General features: G+C 39.3%; 1 protein-coding gene and 1 pseudogene across 3 annotated transcripts; one reads left to right on the top strand and one right to left on the bottom strand.

Annotated features, from left to right (window-relative positions):
* Positions 1–1,363: 1,363 nt before the first annotated feature.
* LOC103869359 (F-box protein At5g07610-like) lies at positions 1,364–5,364 on the bottom strand. 3 transcript variants are annotated; one of them, XM_033291212.1, is made up of 4 exons: positions 5,093–5,364; positions 4,795–4,881; positions 1,767–2,925; positions 1,364–1,674 (listed from the first exon to the last, which is right to left on the bottom strand). In XM_033291212.1, the coding sequence occupies exons 3-4, from the start codon at positions 2,893–2,895 to the stop codon at positions 1,643–1,645; spliced, it is 1,161 nt and encodes a 386-aa protein (XP_033147103.1). In that variant the 5' UTR covers positions 2,896–2,925; positions 4,795–4,881; positions 5,093–5,364; the 3' UTR covers positions 1,364–1,642. The 3 variants fall into 3 exon arrangements, with proteins under 3 accessions (XP_033147103.1, XP_033147105.1, XP_033147104.1); XM_033291214.1 differs by lacking the exons at positions 4,795–4,881; positions 5,093–5,364 and adding an exon at positions 3,627–4,738; XM_033291213.1 differs by lacking the exons at positions 4,795–4,881; positions 5,093–5,364 and adding an exon at positions 3,621–4,737.
* A 279-nt stretch (positions 5,365–5,643) lies between these two features.
* On the top strand, positions 5,644–17,657 carry LOC103869402 (annotated as a pseudogene).
* The last annotated feature ends 550 nt before the right edge of the window (positions 17,658–18,207 follow it).

Below are 18,207 nucleotides of genomic sequence, written 5' to 3' on the forward strand. Positions count from 1 at the left end.
AAAATAGTTATTATAAATATTTGAATAAAATCTGTTTTATTTTTTAAAAAATAATTTATAATGTCCGTCGGAATTTCGTCGGAAATCTGTCCGTCAAAATTTCATTGGAAAACTGTCCGTCGGAATTTCGTCAAAAAATCTATCCGTCGGAATTTCGTCGGAATTCTGTCCGTCGGAGTTTCGTTGGAATTTCATCCGTCGGACTTTCATCCGTCCGACTTTTGTCAGAAATATGTCCATCGGATTTCGTCGGAAATTCATCAGAAATTTTGACGAAATTCCGACGAAATTTTTATTTCCGACGAATTATAACCGATGACTATTTTCGTCCGAAATTTATCGGAAATGGCTTATTCCGACAGATTTCCGACGAAATCGTCCGTAGAAAACTAGCTGTTTTCTTGTAGTGAAAAGTTTTGAGTCTTTTCAAATATTTATCTTCAAAATGAAAATGAATTTTGTCGGTTACAACTCTTATCGTATGTTTCATCTTACCATGTCACACAGTGACGCACTCCCACAAATAAACATTTTTCGAGTTGAGATATAAATTTGCACAACTAGTCCATCAACTTTGAGATTCAACAGTGAACATTATTGCCACTGCTACTCTAAGCAAAGAGGGTACATGAAACATGAGACCAACCCTCATTAAAAAAGATATCGATTATGAACTCGTTACCAACTCGGAAGAAGCTATAAATTAAAAGGATTAAGCATTTGTTTCCAACCCGGTTTAAAATATGTTAATTTTTGCCACCTTTTTTACGAAAATCTTTAGTGATGAAGAATGTTTTTAAAAAAGGGGGAGATTGTGAATATTATGACCTTATTACCAATTTTTTTTCTTGTTATTTTTAACTTTTAACCTTATAATTTGTTCCTGTTTTCATCCCAAAATTATTTCAGGACAAGGCCTACATATACTGTTTGTTTTTTTGTAGAAGTGACATGAATTATTTGTCACGTTGAATTTTTTTTATGATAGCTGAGGCTCCTCACTGACTGGAGCGTCTGAGTGCGACCAAAGCTGTCAAGTAAATAGGCATGAGAAACAGTGTACTTGAGTTTGGTCCAATTATTAAATCGGTCCAAACGAACCATCATGATATCATCTAAATGAAAGGTCCAAATTAGAATCCGCAAGGTTTGAGGAAAGGTCCAAACCATTTCCGTCATTACACATTCAATTTTGACAGGAAAAGATTTGTCGGGTAAATCGGCATGAGAAGATGTGTCGTTGAATATGAACAACCGTTGAATTGATATACATTTAAGTGAACCATCATGAAAACATATGAATGAAAGCTCCAGGAAGTCAGTCAAATAGATATGGTTTCGCAAGTGATTGTAATCAGTCAACTTAGCAAAAAAAATTGAATTTAGAAAACCGTAACAGGTTGATAATACTGGATGTTATTTTGAGTAATAAGAAAGCACATTTCAGAATCTTAAGTAAGAAACAAATGGAAACAGAGTGCCACAACAGCACTAATAGTCAGCTTCTCACCAGAAACCTTAAACGAAATGAAAAGTTTTAGAACGGAAAAATAAAAAGAGTATCTATCCAGTGAGAAACACACAGCCTCTGCAAGATAAATCAAAGCACCACCAACAAGCCAGAGATGATAAGTACTCTTCTTCACCTTCCTTCTAGCCTAACCCCTCCATTGCCTGCCTCAAGAAACAACATATCACATTGTATCAGAAACCAATAATGAAACATTTAAATCGTTACATATAGTATTTAAAGACAGAGAGCTTACATGGAAGAAGGCTTTCGGTGAAGGGGAAGATAGCAGGATTCGTAAATCGAGTAGGAGGCCTGCCCCTTTTTCTCCACTTTCTAGTATCCAAATGATAAGTCCACAAGTGCGACTCAGTCACAAACAGGATCTCCTTCTCTGACGAGGTCATGAATAATACAATATCACAAAAGTTCATGAATGGCAAATAATCTTCGATTACAAGTACCCAACTAGCTTCTTTCCACTCCCATACGTCAAAGGAATCCACATGTAGAACTACCAGTGACAGAGATCCTCCCAGGTTTATCAGATACGTCGTAACTGTTATCCTGTCTTCGTCACGCAGGTCTGTTGAATAGTAAGGCAGCTCCATAACTTCGAAGTTCTCCTCCATATCCACAGAGAGCATTATACCTGCAGGATCTTTCAGAGAAACCAGCCAGTAGATCTTCCCTCCTGCAAAGACATGAGCGGATCTGTGTGGACGGAAGTAAACATACATTGGAAGATGAAGCACAGGGCCGATGCCCCTCCACGCACCACTGCTAGATGAATACACCTCACATTCGTAGAGATAATCCCCTTTTCCAGCGTTTCTCCTGCCGACACAGAATATGCGGAAAATTTTGTACTCGGTAATGTCAGGACCATATGCAACTCCAATACTTGGTTCAGTCCAAACAGATGGTCTGCCTTGAGGAAGAAGCAGAGTCTCTTCAGTAGAGGGATTGCAAATCCATATCTGATGATCTTCATTTTCATCAGAGAGTTGGTTGATGCAGCATACTAATCCATTGAACGATGCTATCATGTGCATGCTGTGATCAGCGCTTCTTCCCGGAGGATCAACTGTAGCATGGTGTCGATAGTTGAACTTCCCTGGCATCAACAAGTACAACTTCATAGCCTTGTCTGCTCTAGGACAAGCTATGTATGAGGGCTTCTTTCTCGACTGAGCTAGCTGTTTTGTAGCAAAATGTTTGTTGCTAATTGAGGCATGCCAGTATCTGTTAACCGTTTTGAATGAACGGATAGACCTTACTGACAGTCGAGATAAGATGTCATGAAACACATCTTCGGCACCTTCTACCTTACCCCATGTCTGTGATGTCACTCGCCTTCGATGCTGAGCTCGCGTCTGGACCATTTTTTTTGTTTGCTTCTTATTGCTAAGGCTCTGCATGGACAAAAAAAACATCGATTAGCCCATCAAAAAAAGGTTTCAGAAACAGATATATTTGCAACATGTGTGTGTATTTATCTGACTGTGAGCAGCACACAACTGGTAACTACTCATACATAAGCATAGTTACCCCTTGGTATCCATCAGATAAAGACCAAAAAAGAGCTAACAAACACCAAACACCCATCAGAACCAAGCAAAAGGAAAATGCATCAAAGCCTTCTTTCATATCTATGCATGAGAACTTAAAATGATAATTTCTAACAACTGAAAACTAATCCCTAGAGCCTAGAAATATGATCTAAATCAGTGTTCTAAAAAGCGTTCTAGATGGCGATGCCTAAGCGCTAAGCCTTCATAAACATAGTTACCCCTTGGTATCCATCATATAAAGACCAAAAAAGAGCTAACAAACCCCAAACACCCATCAGAACCAAGCAAAAGGGCTTAAAAGAGAGGAAAATGCATCAAAGCCTTCTTCCATATCTATGCATAAGGAAAAACTGAAAAAAAAAACAAAGAGCCTAGAAATATGATCTAAACCAGTGTTCTAAAAACCGATCTAGGCGGCGGCGCCTAGGGCCTAAGCCTTCTAAAACCAATGGATATTGTTTTCTAAACCGCATAGAAAATTATAATGTCATGATAATAAATAAGTTATTGTTAGATCGAGAGAAGAATCATTATACACCAACGCAAAATCAAGAATTTGTTGCAGAAGCAAAATCCGTCGCCACGGAATCAAAATAATTGTTTCATCGGCGTCTGTTACATATCTTTAAAGAATCAGAACCACATATAAATGATCATACCTAATCCTAACCAAAGGAAACAAATCTAACAAATTATCATGTTGCAAAATTCAGATCTGTTGGGTTTTTTCGAGCCCATATCAGCCGATTAATACGATATTGTCCACTTTGGGCTTAAGAGGTAAGACCGCATGGCTTTGTTATTGGGCTCTTTTCCAAAAATCTCGTACTAATCAGAGTTGGTGAACATCGTTTTATATACTAAACATTATTTGTCTAAACTTCTAATAGGAAACTTTGTTTGCATTCACAAAAAGATCTTAGATACACATATAAACATATTGAATACCATAATAGAGTTACTCTATACTCGAAACTCGTCGGAAACTATAGTTAACTTGTTGCTTTTTCGGATATTGACTAGAGGGAACAATTGAAAGTGTTCAAAAGTATTAACTCCGTCAACGGCTTTAATTTAGTTGCTAAATAATTTTGTTTTAAGATTTGACTAGAGGAAATGTTTGCAAGTCTATTTAAGTAAGAAGAATTTTATTCTCGTGGACAATTTGATATTTCAACCTACTGGAATATAGTGTATCAACAGAGTACAATCTAATACATGCAATGATTTAGAATTGAACCCTCCCACAAAAATATTAGAGTGGGCATTCTGCCATTTTCCAAAATACAGATTTCAGAAAATGCAGACTCTAGGAATAGCAACAATGACTGGTAAAATGCACATCTTAAAAGAAAAAGTGGCGAGAAAAAAAAGCTCAAAGAAAACTTATTTGTTGCCTAGTTAGATGTCTAATTAATGGGTCCATTTTGCACCCAAAAAAATCAATTATTTAAATTCAGAAAGGATAGTTTTCAGAAATTTAAGAAAAAAAGTCCCATTTGATTTCATATAGAGCAGCAAGTCCCACTCCAGACAGGCATGCAGAACAGATGAGACTCATTCTATATTAGGCATAGAAGTAGTCCTCAAGTAGAATACAATTCTTTCTAGTACACACTAATCAATGTGTGTGAATATATATTTCTTATATCCCTTATGTCAAATCAATGCATGTGAACACAGTAGACGCAGACCAAGAAACCAACTAACCTTGTGAGGTGTGTTCTGCTTCAGCAACAATCAACAAACTCATAATCTTCTTCCAGCCGTGACCCTCCTTCATCAAAAGCTTTCCCCCTTTAAAAAACGAAAATTCACAATTGAGTTTCTAAATTTTAATAATTTAGCAACAAATCCATGAATTAGTCACCCATGATCACATCAAATAAGCAACACGATCAATAATTTTAATTCTATCTGGTTTTCATCATCAATCGTTAAACCTCTGTAAAGATCGAATCATAACGAATTCAGAATCAGAAAACGGCAGAGAAACACCATCTCTTACCACATAAAGACGTGACGAGACAACGGCGAGAGATTAATGCGGAACGAAGTGAGAGAGCGTCCAGAAACGGAAACACATTCTTCATGACGACAAAGGAATCTATTTTTGTTCTCGTATTTTACTTTCTTTTCCGTGAAAATTGAGATGCTGAAGAACACGTGTTTGCTAAGAGAGTGAAGAAGAATCAATTTTTCGTGTTGCTGATTCTGAGATTAGAGTGGCGACGTCTGTTTATTTAAGCTTTTGATCCCTAGAATCTAATTGGGATTTGGGAATTCGGATATATCCCCGTTCTAACTTCTAAGGGTGAGCCTGACCCGTTCGGTTTCGAATCGGATAATTTAAACTTGAACTTTTTGAATCTTTGCGTTTTTCGATCAATCTCGAATATTTTAATCCAAAATATATATTTGAAATTTTAAATGAGTAATTCTCTCAAATAGTTCTTTCTAAGTTTTTGTCACAAAAATAGTCTTAAAAAAATAACTAAAATAACTTTTTTTTTATTTTGAAAAAAACTAATATTTATTTTTTATTTTTTAAAATTTAAAACTCTATTCGGGAAACTCGATCTTAACTCTAAGTCAAGTCTAGATTAGTTAACTGTAGGATAAAAGCACAAGAGTTTATGAAAAAAAATCTAATATGTGTAACGTTGAAAGGCTCTGCTAGTAGTGGTGCACCTTTTGAGGTTAAGAGTCTGGCCAAAGCTTCATCTTCAGTTGGTTTTACAGTCAATGCGTTTGGAAACAGATTTGTAATTCCCGCAAGCGCACCCGGGTAATAAATGTAACAGTTAGCTACAAAACTACGTGAACTTGATCGTACCCCTTTAGCTGTTTCAGTGTGTATTTCTTTCTACAGATGGGTTTACTTTTGCTTGCTAATGGCGGCTGGATTCTGGCTTTTTATCAGCGAAGAGGCGCTAAATATTTGGGTCTGTGGTGCATTAATGTTTTAATGTTGGATTATGCTAATCAGATTTTTCATTTTTGATGAAATGTTGAGTGCAGGTTGGGATAACATTGGCTAGAATGTTAACTCTGGATGGGACGTGGCGATCTTTTGCTGAGTCTTTCTCTCGGAATGCTCCTTATCTTGGGTTTACTGGTAAAGATGCAATATTTTTTTTTTTTGTTAAAACAACATAATAGCTTCAATGGTTCTTCTTTGATGTTTTTGGTGGCAACTTGAAAAGGGGAGTTTCTATAAGCGATATGATACCGTTTTACCTAGGGAAGCTCTTCAGACAAAGTGGAGCATCAGATGATGTTTGTTCAAAGGTTACTTCCCTTAGGTGAAATCCACTCTTGTTATTCTCCAGGTAAAATTTGTATCCCAAAAGGCTGATTATTTTTTTTTTCAACATTTCAATATAAAGCTGGGTATAGGTAAAGAGAAAGCGATGGGCATTACCCAGGCCGTCCAAAAATATGGGAACCTCTCAGGTTTTGGTAAGTTACAAACTGAACTGAATGCAGCGGAAATATTTTCTTGAATGTGATGTATTACTCATCTCTTTGGTTTTATGAATTTGAATGCAGTGGAATGATTTTCGCTGGGAGTGAGGAATCCTACAGCATTCTTTGCCGGAGCACTTGTAAATCTGTCCCTCTACTTGTTAATCTTTTACCAACCGCTTGTGTTACACAACGATCACAGTGTGTTACACACGAGTTCGAGAGAAAGAATAAGATAGACGTTTCAGGCTTATAAACTTTTCTGAAAATACTTTTGTATTATTGAGATTCGGTAATATGTTTACAACAGATGATTGATCTTTATATAGAGATCGAATCAATACAAGTATAAGAGACACAACTCTTTATACTAAAGGACACAACTTGAAGAGTTACAACTCTTTGTGTAATAACATAAATAACTAACTTATGTAAATGTATCAAGGAGAGATTAGATTATAGTTTAACACTCCTCCTTAATCATATCTCGACTTGACTCCAAGCTGCTTCCTTAGATCTTCAAATCTTGAACCACCCAATGCCTTTGTGAGAATGTCTGCGAGTTGATCATCCCCTTTGCAATACTTCAGTTCAATGATTCCCTTTTGCTCAGCTTCCCTCACGAAATGGTACTTGATCTCTATGTGCTTCGTCCTTCTGTGTTGCACCGGATTCTTCCCAATTGCTATTGCTGATTTGTTGTCACATAAGATCGGAATGCCTCCTTCAAACTTCTGACCAAAGTCTTCAAATAGTCTTTGTAACCACACTGCTTGATTTGCTGCTGCACACACGGCTATGTACTCTGCCTCAGCCGTTGATTGCGCCACTGTTTGTTGCTTGCTTGACTGCCAACAAAACATGGCTGATCCAAGAGTAAACACATAACCTGAAGTGCTTTTCTTGTCTTCCTTAGAACCACCCCAATCGCTGTCTGTGTAGCCTACAAGTCTTGGTTCTTTCACGCTTGTGAAGTACACTCCAAAGTTTGATGTTCCTTTGACATATCTTAACACCCTCTTGGCTTCTTGGTAGTGCTTCATGCGAGGTGATGACATGTATCTTGAGAGATAGGCGCTTGCATACATCACATCAGGTCTTGATGCACACAAGTACAAAAGCCCTCCAATGATGCTTCTATACTTAGTCGGATCTCCATACTCCTTGTCATCCTCAACTCCTTTTCCTTGTGGTGTAAGTGGGTTGCTTACACTCTTGCTGTCTCGCATCCCAAACTTGTCTACAAGTTTGTTTGCATACTTTTCTTGTGAAAGAAATATGCCTCCATCGTCTTGAATTACTTCCATTCCAAGAAAGTAGTTCAACAATCCAAGATCCACCATCTCGAATTCTTTCTTCATGTTCTCCTTGAATGTGTTGATGCTCTGAATGTTGCTTCCTGTGATGATTATATCATCCACATATAGACTCACGATCAACACATCTCCTCCTTGCTTCTTGATGTATAAAGCCGCATCATTCATACTCCTCTCAAAACCGTTTTGAAGAAAGTATGAATCTATCCTTCCATACCATGCCCTTGGGGCTTGCTTTAAACCATATAAAGCTTTGTGTAGCCTTAACACCTTGTGTTCCTTCCCGTGTGTCACATACCCAGGCGGTTGTGTGACATACACTTCTTCCTTGAGGTCGCCATTGAGAAAGGCTGACTTCACATCCATCTGATACAATTGCCACTTCATCTGAGCCGCATAGGCAAGTATGGCTCGTATTGTATCATGTCTTGAGACAGGGGCAAACGTCTCAAGGTAGTCAACACCATACTCTTGAGAGAACCCTCTTGCAACTAGCCGCGCCTTGTGCTTGATGTGATTGCCGTTTGCATCGGTCTTGATCTTGTAGATCCACTTCACACTTATCACATTCTTCTTCTTTGGCTTGTCCACTAGTTCCCACGTCTTGTTCTTCTCAATCATGGCTATCTCCTCATTCATTGCTTCTCTCCATTCCTTGGTACCACACGCTTCATCATAAGTGTATGGTTCTTCATTTGCATGAAGACAAGCTTCTATAGCTTGAGCCGCTTCATCAAGCTCTACTCTCGGTGCCCTTTCCATGATATCAACCATGGACTTGAACTTCCTTGGTGCCTCAGAAGTTTCTTCATCTCCACTACTAGTATCATGATCATCATTTTGAAAAGAAATAGGGCTGAAAGTACCTCCAAATTGTTCCTCAGGACTGGATGCACCTTCGGTTTGTTCCTCAGGACTGGATGCACCTTCGGTTTGATCCTCAGGCGAGTGAGAGTCTTCCATAGACAACTCCAATGTCTTCCTCACTTCTTCTTGCCTTTTCCAATCCCACTTCTTTCCTTCTTCAAACTCGACATCTCTTGATACTTCAATCTTCTCATTCTCCAAAATGAGAACTCTATAGCCTTTGGATTGGTTGCTATATCCAACAAAGACTCCACGCTTTGCCTTGACGTCTAGCTTCCTCCTCTTTTGATTTGGGATATGTATGTAGCATATGCTACCAAACATTCTCATGTGTGACACATCTGGCTTGTGTCCACACCACTTCTCTATAGGAGTGACATCTTCTTCTATTGCCTTTGATGGCAGACGGTTTTGAAGATATGAGGCAGTGTATACCGCTTCTGCCCATAACTTGAGCGGTAAGTCTTGTTCTGCCAACATAGATCTAGCCATCTCCACCAAGGTCCTATTCATGCGCTCCGCTGCACCATTTTGTTGCGGTGAATAAGGCAAGGTGACTTGCTTATTGATTCCTTCTTCTTCACAGAACCGGTTGAATTCTCGTGAAGTGAACTCACCACCTCCATCTGATCTCAGTGTCTTGATGGTACAATCCGACTGCTTCTCCACCATTGCTTTGAACTTCTTGAACAGTGAGAATGTCTCTGACTTTTGCTTCATGAAGTATACCCAACACATGTGAGTATGATCATCCAAGAATAGCAAAAAGTATCGGCTTCCATCAACAGACTGGTGCTGCATCGGCCCACATACATCCGTATGTACAATCTCAAGCTTCTCTCTTGTCTTAGTTTGAGATTCCTTTGGGAAGCTTTTGCGTGATTGCTTTCCAAGTCTACACGCCTCACATGCTTCCTTCTTGACTTTAAACTTTGGTAATCCCTTTACCAAGTCTTTGTCTTGCATTTGTTGCAACCTTTTGTCGCCTACATGACCAAGTCTCTTGTGCCATGTCTCCATCTTTCCTTGCTCACTAGCGCTCAAGGCCTCTTCTACCTGAGCCGAACTCATCCTGATTCGATAGCTTTTGTGAGTCATTGGGATATCCATTATCCTCCTTCCTTTTGCATCATCTATGATGCATCTCTTCTCTTGGAAACTCACCCGGTATCCGCTTGAAACAATTTGTGGAACACTCAACAAATTTTTCGCCAAACCCGGAACCAAGAATACATTTCTGATGGTCTTCTTGCCACCTTTAGTCATGACGGTAATGTCTCCTTTACCGGCTGTCATGACTGTGCTTCCATTTCCAATCTTTATTGGAACCTTGATACTCCTATCAAGCTTTGAGAAGTAACTCTCCTCCTTTGTCATATGATTAGTTGCTCCACTGTCTACTAACCAGACATCTTCCATCACTGTTGTTGCTGCTTCGCTCGCACTGAACAACATGTGATCTTCATTTGAATCTTCTTCGAGACTCACATGTGCCTTCTCTTTCTTCTTTGAGTAGCACTGATTTGCAAAGTGGCCTAACTTGCCACAATTGTAACACTCCTTGTTACTTCTGTGATCCTTCTTTGGATCTTCCTTCTTCTGTTTCCTCCAACACTCGCTCTCATTGTGGTTGTTTCTCTTGCAGAAACCGCACCACTTCTTGCCTCCTTGGCGCTTTGAGTTGTCTTGTGCAACACCAGAATTTTTGTGTTTAACACGAGCATCGAATGCTCCTTCACTGGTGCTTTCTTCTCTTGCAGCCAGCCTTGCTTCATGAGCCTTCAAAATCCCGATCAACTCTGTCATCTTTGTTGAAGTCAAATCGCTTGTTTGCTCCAACACACTGACTATGCTATCGAACTTGGCTGGGAGAGAGATGAGTATCTTTTGTATGAGTTGAACATCTGACTTCTGTTCACCATGATAAGTTAATTGATTTGCCAATTCAACTATCTTATCTGTGAAGACCTTAATGTCTTCATTCTCATACATCTTCAGATTCTCATACTCCCTTCGCAATGTTTGAAGTTTAATCAAACGAACTTGAGGAGAGCCTTCATACTCCTCCTTCAATGCATCCCACGCCTCTTTGGATGTTGATGCTGCTGCAATCCGTGAGAATATATGATCCGATACAGCAGTTTGCAAGATTTGCAAAGCCAATGTATCGTTCATCATCGCTTCTTCTCTAAGCGATCTTGTCCTTGCTGTTTCAGGGGTTTCATCCACTTGTGCTGGTGGGGCTGCTACGCCTTCTTCAACCACAGACCATAACTTCCTGGTCTTGAGAATGGTTGTCATCTTGATGCTCCAGAAGTCGTACTTCTCTCCATCAAATATGGGGATTACTTGATTCTTCATCGTTTCGAATGATTCCGAAATCGTATGACAAAATCCTCTAGCCTCCTTTTCTCCACGCCAAGTGTTTCTCTTACTAGTGCTTTTTTCTTTGTCCTCTCAAACGTAAAGCTCTGATACCATGTTAATCTTTTACCAACCGCTTGTGTTACACAACGATCACAGTGTGTTACACACGAGTTCGAGAGAAAGAATAAGATAGACGTTTCAGGCTTATAAACTTTTCTGAAAATACTTTTGTATTATTGAGATTCGGTAATATGTTTACAACAGATGATTGATCTTTATATAGAGATCGAATCAATACAAGTATAAGAGACACAACTCTTTATACTAAAGGACACAACTTGAAGAGTTACAACTCTTTGTGTAATAACATAAATAACTAACTTATGTAAATGTATCAAGGAGAGATTAGATTATAGTTTAACACTCCTCCTTAATCATATCTCGACTTGACTCCAAGCTGCTTCCTTAGATCTTCAAATCTTGAACCACCCAATGCCTTTGTGAGAATGTCTGCGAGTTGATCATCCCCTTTGCAATACTTCAGTTCAATGATTCCCTTTTGCTCAGCTTCCCTCACGAAATGGTACTTGATCTCTATGTGCTTCGTCCTTCTGTGTTGCACCGGATTCTTCCCAATTGCTATTGCTGATTTGTTGTCACATAAGATCGGAATGCCTCCTTCAAACTTCTGACCAAAGTCTTCAAATAGTCTTTGTAACCACACTGCTTGATTTGCTGCTGCACACACGGCTATGTACTCTGCCTCAGCCGTTGATTGCGCCACTGTTTGTTGCTTGCTTGACTGCCAACAAAACATGGCTGATCCAAGAGTAAACACATAACCTGAAGTGCTTTTCTTGTCTTCCTTAGAACTGTTAATCTTTTACCAACCGCTTGTGTTACACAACGATCACAGTGTGTTACACACGAGTTCGAGAGAAAGAATAAGATAGACGTTTCAGGCTTATAAACTTTTCTGAAAATACTTTTGTATTATTGAGATTCGGTAATATGTTTACAACAGATGATTGATCTTTATATAGAGATCGAATCAATACAAGTATAAGAGACACAACTCTTTATACTAAAGGACACAACTTGAAGAGTTACAACTCTTTGTGTAATAACATAAATAACTAACTTATGTAAATGTATCAAGGAGAGATTAGATTATAGTTTAACACTCCTCCTTAATCATATCTCGACTTGACTCCAAGCTGCTTCCTTAGATCTTCAAATCTTGAACCACCCAATGCCTTTGTGAGAATGTCTGCGAGTTGATCATCCCCTTTGCAATACTTCAGTTCAATGATTCCCTTTTGCTCAGCTTCCCTCACGAAATGGTACTTGATCTCTATGTGCTTCGTCCTTCTGTGTTGCACCGGATTCTTCCCAATTGCTATTGCTGATTTGTTGTCACATAAGATCGGAATGCCTCCTTCAAACTTCTGACCAAAGTCTTCAAATAGTCTTTGTAACCACACTGCTTGATTTGCTGCTGCACACACGGCTATGTACTCTGCCTCAGCCGTTGATTGCGCCACTGTTTGTTGCTTGCTTGACTGCCAACAAAACATGGCTGATCCAAGAGTAAACACATAACCTGAAGTGCTTTTCTTGTCTTCCTTAGAACCACCCCAATCGCTGTCTGTGTAGCCTACAAGTCTTGGTTCTTTCACGCTTGTGAAGTACACTCCAAAGTTTGATGTTCCTTTGACATATCTTAACACCCTCTTGGCTTCTTGGTAGTGCTTCATGCGAGGTGATGACATGTATCTTGAGAGATAGGCGCTTGCATACATCACATCAGGTCTTGATGCACACAAGTACAAAAGCCCTCCAATGATGCTTCTATACTTAGTCGGATCTCCATACTCCTTGTCATCCTCAACTCCTTTTCCTTGTGGTGTAAGTGGGTTGCTTACACTCTTGCTGTCTCGCATCCCAAACTTGTCTACAAGTTTGTTTGCATACTTTTCTTGTGAAAGAAATATGCCTCCATCGTCTTGAATTACTTCCATTCCAAGAAAGTAGTTCAACAATCCAAGATCCACCATCTCGAATTCTTTCTTCATGTTCTCCTTGAATGTGTTGATGCTCTGAATGTTGCTTCCTGTGATGATTATATCATCCACATATAGACTCACGATCAACACATCTCCTCCTTGCTTCTTGATGTATAAAGCCGCATCATTCATACTCCTCTCAAAACCGTTTTGAAGAAAGTATGAATCTATCCTTCCATACCATGCCCTTGGGGCTTGCTTTAAACCATATAAAGCTTTGTGTAGCCTTAACACCTTGTGTTCCTTCCCGTGTGTCACATACCCAGGCGGTTGTGTGACATACACTTCTTCCTTGAGGTCGCCATTGAGAAAGGCTGACTTCACATCCATCTGATACAATTGCCACTTCATCTGAGCCGCATAGGCAAGTATGGCTCGTATTGTATCATGTCTTGAGACAGGGGCAAACGTCTCAAGGTAGTCAACACCATACTCTTGAGAGAACCCTCTTGCAACTAGCCGCGCCTTGTGCTTGATGTGATTGCCGTTTGCATCGGTCTTGATCTTGTAGATCCACTTCACACTTATCACATTCTTCTTCTTTGGCTTGTCCACTAGTTCCCACGTCTTGTTCTTCTCAATCATGGCTATCTCCTCATTCATTGCTTCTCTCCATTCCTTGGTACCACACGCTTCATCATAAGTGTATGGTTCTTCATTTGCATGAAGACAAGCTTCTATAGCTTGAGCCGCTTCATCAAGCTCTACTCTCGGTGCCCTTTCCATGATATCAACCATGGACTTGAACTTCCTTGGTGCCTCAGAAGTTTCTTCATCTCCACTACTAGTATCATGATCATCATTTTGAAAAGAAATAGGGCTGAAAGTACCTCCAAATTGTTCCTCAGGACTGGATGCACCTTCGGTTTGTTCCTCAGGACTGGATGCACCTTCGGTTTGATCCTCAGGCGAGTGAGAGTCTTCCATAGACAACTCCAATGTCTTCCTCACTTCTTCTTGCCTTTTCCAATCCCACTTCTTTCCTTCTTCAAACTCGACATCTCTTGATACTTCAATCTTCTCATTCTCCAAAATGAGAACTCTATAGCCTTTGGATTGGTTGCTATATCCAACAAAGACTCCACGCTTTGCCTTGACGTCTAGCTTCCTCCTCTTTTGATTTGGGATATGTATGTAGCATATGCTACCAAACATTCTCATGTGTGACACATCTGGCTTGTGTCCACACCACTTCTCTATAGGAGTGACATCTTCTTCTATTGCCTTTGATGGCAGACGGTTTTGAAGATATGAGGCAGTGTATACCGCTTCTGCCCATAACTTGAGCGGTAAGTCTTGTTCTGCCAACATAGATCTAGCCATCTCCACCAAGGTCCTATTCATGCGCTCCGCTGCACCATTTTGTTGCGGTGAATAAGGCAAGGTGACTTGCTTATTGATTCCTTCTTCTTCACAGAACCGGTTGAATTCTCGTGAAGTGAACTCACCACCTCCATCTGATCTCAGTGTCTTGATGGTACAATCCGACTGCTTCTCCACCATTGCTTTGAACTTCTTGAACAGTGAGAATGTCTCTGACTTTTGCTTCATGAAGTATACCCAACACATGTGAGTATGATCATCCAAGAATAGCAAAAAGTATCGGCTTCCATCAACAGACTGGTGCTGCATCGGCCCACATACATCCGTATGTACAATCTCAAGCTTCTCTCTTGTCTTAGTTTGAGATTCCTTTGGGAAGCTTTTGCGTGATTGCTTTCCAAGTCTACACGCCTCACATGCTTCCTTCTTGACTTTAAACTTTGGTAATCCCTTTACCAAGTCTTTGTCTTGCATTTGTTGCAACCTTTTGTCGCCTACATGACCAAGTCTCTTGTGCCATGTCTCCATCTTTCCTTGCTCACTAGCGCTCAAGGCCTCTTCTACCTGAGCCGAACTCATCCTGATTCGATAGCTTTTGTGAGTCATTGGGATATCCATTATCCTCCTTCCTTTTGCATCATCTATGATGCATCTCTTCTCTTGGAAACTCACCCGGTATCCGCTTGAAACAATTTGTGGAACACTCAACAAATTTTTCGCCAAACCCGGAACCAAGAATACATTTCTGATGGTCTTCTTGCCACCTTTAGTCATGACGGTAATGTCTCCTTTACCGGCTGTCATGACTGTGCTTCCATTTCCAATCTTTATTGGAACCTTGATACTCCTATCAAGCTTTGAGAAGTAACTCTCCTCCTTTGTCATATGATTAGTTGCTCCACTGTCTACTAACCAGACATCTTCCATCACTGTTGTTGCTGCTTCGCTCGCACTGAACAACATGTGATCTTCATTTGAATCTTCTTCGAGACTCACATGTGCCTTCTCTTTCTTCTTTGAGTAGCACTGATTTGCAAAGTGGCCTAACTTGCCACAATTGTAACACTCCTTGTTACTTCTGTGATCCTTCTTTGGATCTTCCTTCTTCTGTTTCCTCCAACACTCGCTCTCATTGTGGTTGTTTCTCTTGCAGAAACCGCACCACTTCTTGCCTCCTTGGCGCTTTGAGTTGTCTTGTGTAACACCAGAATTTTTGTGTTTAACACGAGCATCGAATGCTCCTTCACTGGTGCTTTCTTCTCTTGCAGCCAGCCTTGCTTCATGAGCCTTCAAATCCCGATCAACTCTGTCATCTTTGTTGAAGTCAAATCGCTTGTTTGCTCCAACACACTGACTATGCTATCGAACTTGGCTGGGAGAGAGATGAGTATCTTTTGTATGAGTTGAACATCTGACTTCTGTTCACCATGATAAGTTAATTGATTTGCCAATTCAACTATCTTATCTGTGAAGACCTTAATGTCTTCATTCTCATACATCTTCAGATTCTCATACTCCCTTCGCAATGTTTGAAGTTTAATCAAACGAACTTGAGGAGAGCCTTCATACTCCTCCTTCAATGCATCCCACGCCTCTTTGGATGTTGATGCTGCTGCAATCCGTGAGAATATATGATCCGATACAGCAGTTTGCAAGATTTGCAAAGCCAATGTATCGTTCATCATCGCTTCTTCTCTAAGCGATCTTGCCCTTGCTGTTTCAGGGGTTTCATCCACTTGTGCTGGTGGGGCTGCTACGCCTTCTTCAACCACAGACCATAACTTCCTGGTCTTGAGAATGGTTGTCATCTTGATGCTCCAGAAGTCGTACTTCTCTCCATCAAATATGGGGATTACTTGATTCTTCATCGTTTCGAATGATTCCGAAATCGTATGACAAAATCCTCTAGCCTCCTTTTCTCCACGCCAAGTGTTTCTCTTACTAGTGCTTTTTTCTTTGTCCTCTCAAACGTAAAGCTCTGATACCATGTTAATCTTTTACCAACCGCTTGTGTTACACAACGATCACAGTGTGTTACACACGAGTTCGAGAGAAAGAATAAGATAGACGTTTCAGGCTTATAAACTTTTCTGAAAATACTTTTGTATTATTGAGATTCGGTAATATGTTTACAACAGATGATTGATCTTTATATAGAGATCGAATCAATACAAGTATAAGAGACACAACTCTTTATACTAAAGGACACAACTTGAAGAGTTACAACTCTTTGTGTAATAACATAAATAACTAACTTATGTAAATGTATCAAGGAGAGATTAGATTATAGTTTAACACTCCTCCTTAATCATATCTCGACTTGACTCCAAGCTGCTTCCTTAGATCTTCAAATCTTGAACCACCCAATGCCTTTGTGAGAATGTCTGCGAGTTGATCATCCCCTTTGCAATACTTCAGTTCAATGATTCCCTTTTGCTCAGCTTCCCTCACGAAATGGTACTTTGAGTCCATGTCATGTGTAGCAATTTTGGTTAATCAAATCTATTAACATGTACGTTCCTTTACAGGGAATATCTCCAGAATGTTTCTTTGCAGGAGTTTGCTGCGGTGGTTTGATAACTCTTCCAATTCAGGTTTACTTTTTCATTATATTCGATTTCAGTCTTCGTTAAAATGTGAACCATAAGACTAACTATAATGTCCAAATATTTCAGCTTGTGATTGGGTTTCTTCTTCGAGAACGTCCTATGTTTGCTGTCGCAACAGTAGCAACTGTAGTGGTAAGTATATAGAGAGACAACAGAGGTGAACGAACAGCTTTGAGCCTTTGACACAAGTTTTGGTTCCATCTTTTCTGCAGGGAATATGGACAATCTTCCCGTATATGGTGGCTGCAGCCACGGCTTTGTACCTCTATATTCGCAGTCGCTACACACCTAAGACTTAGCTGTCCACGTTACTTAAGTATAATACATAGACAGAAAGATGTAAGAGCTCAATACTCAGCAAGCCCAAACAAATAAGGTATATACGTATAGTGCAGTAATATCTTTAAAAAAGGATTCACTTGAAACTAATTTGTTCCTGGAACAAACTGTTCTCTTTTTTTTTTACCCATACTTATTTTCTTCTACTAATATAAAGAAAAATAAAATAAAATGTGTAACAAATATTCTAGGCTTATTTAACATACATACATACTTATTGGAGCATACTTTAAAAATACCAATAAAAATCGTTGGGCGCCGTTTCAATATTGTTGGGCATGATGAAAAATTGACATAGTCAATAACCAATAATGTGTATTTTCTTATAAAAAAATCTTGGTAAATATAATAAAAACACAATACAATTGAGTGAAAAGTGTTAAGAGTTGCGAAAAAAATAATGTGATCTAATACTCAACACCTGAATTTTGTTTTTCAATCGATTTCACGAATTTTCTTTTCTTTAAAGCTTTTATGATTTCTGGTTTTTCTAGCAATCTAATTATGTTTCTAATTCTTGGTATGATATAAAAACTCTGTAAAGAAAAACAATATTTGGGCAAACTAAAGATCCGACATTGTGTATGGTGTTTTTTTTTTTTTATCTTAGTTTTCTGAATTCATAACCATCCACAGTTATTTATTGCATTTGTGTAAAGAAGCTTCAACAATAATTAAGTTCGGCAAGATACAAAACTTTTAATTTCTAAAAACATTCTCATTCCAACAATTTAGTTGATGCGAATCTTAATGATTTAATAATTCTTT

Source organism: Brassica rapa, chromosome A05 (assembly GCF_000309985.2).
Source record: "Brassica rapa cultivar Chiifu-401-42 chromosome A05, CAAS_Brap_v3.01, whole genome shotgun sequence".
Taxonomy (NCBI): domain Eukaryota; kingdom Viridiplantae; phylum Streptophyta; class Magnoliopsida; order Brassicales; family Brassicaceae; genus Brassica; species Brassica rapa.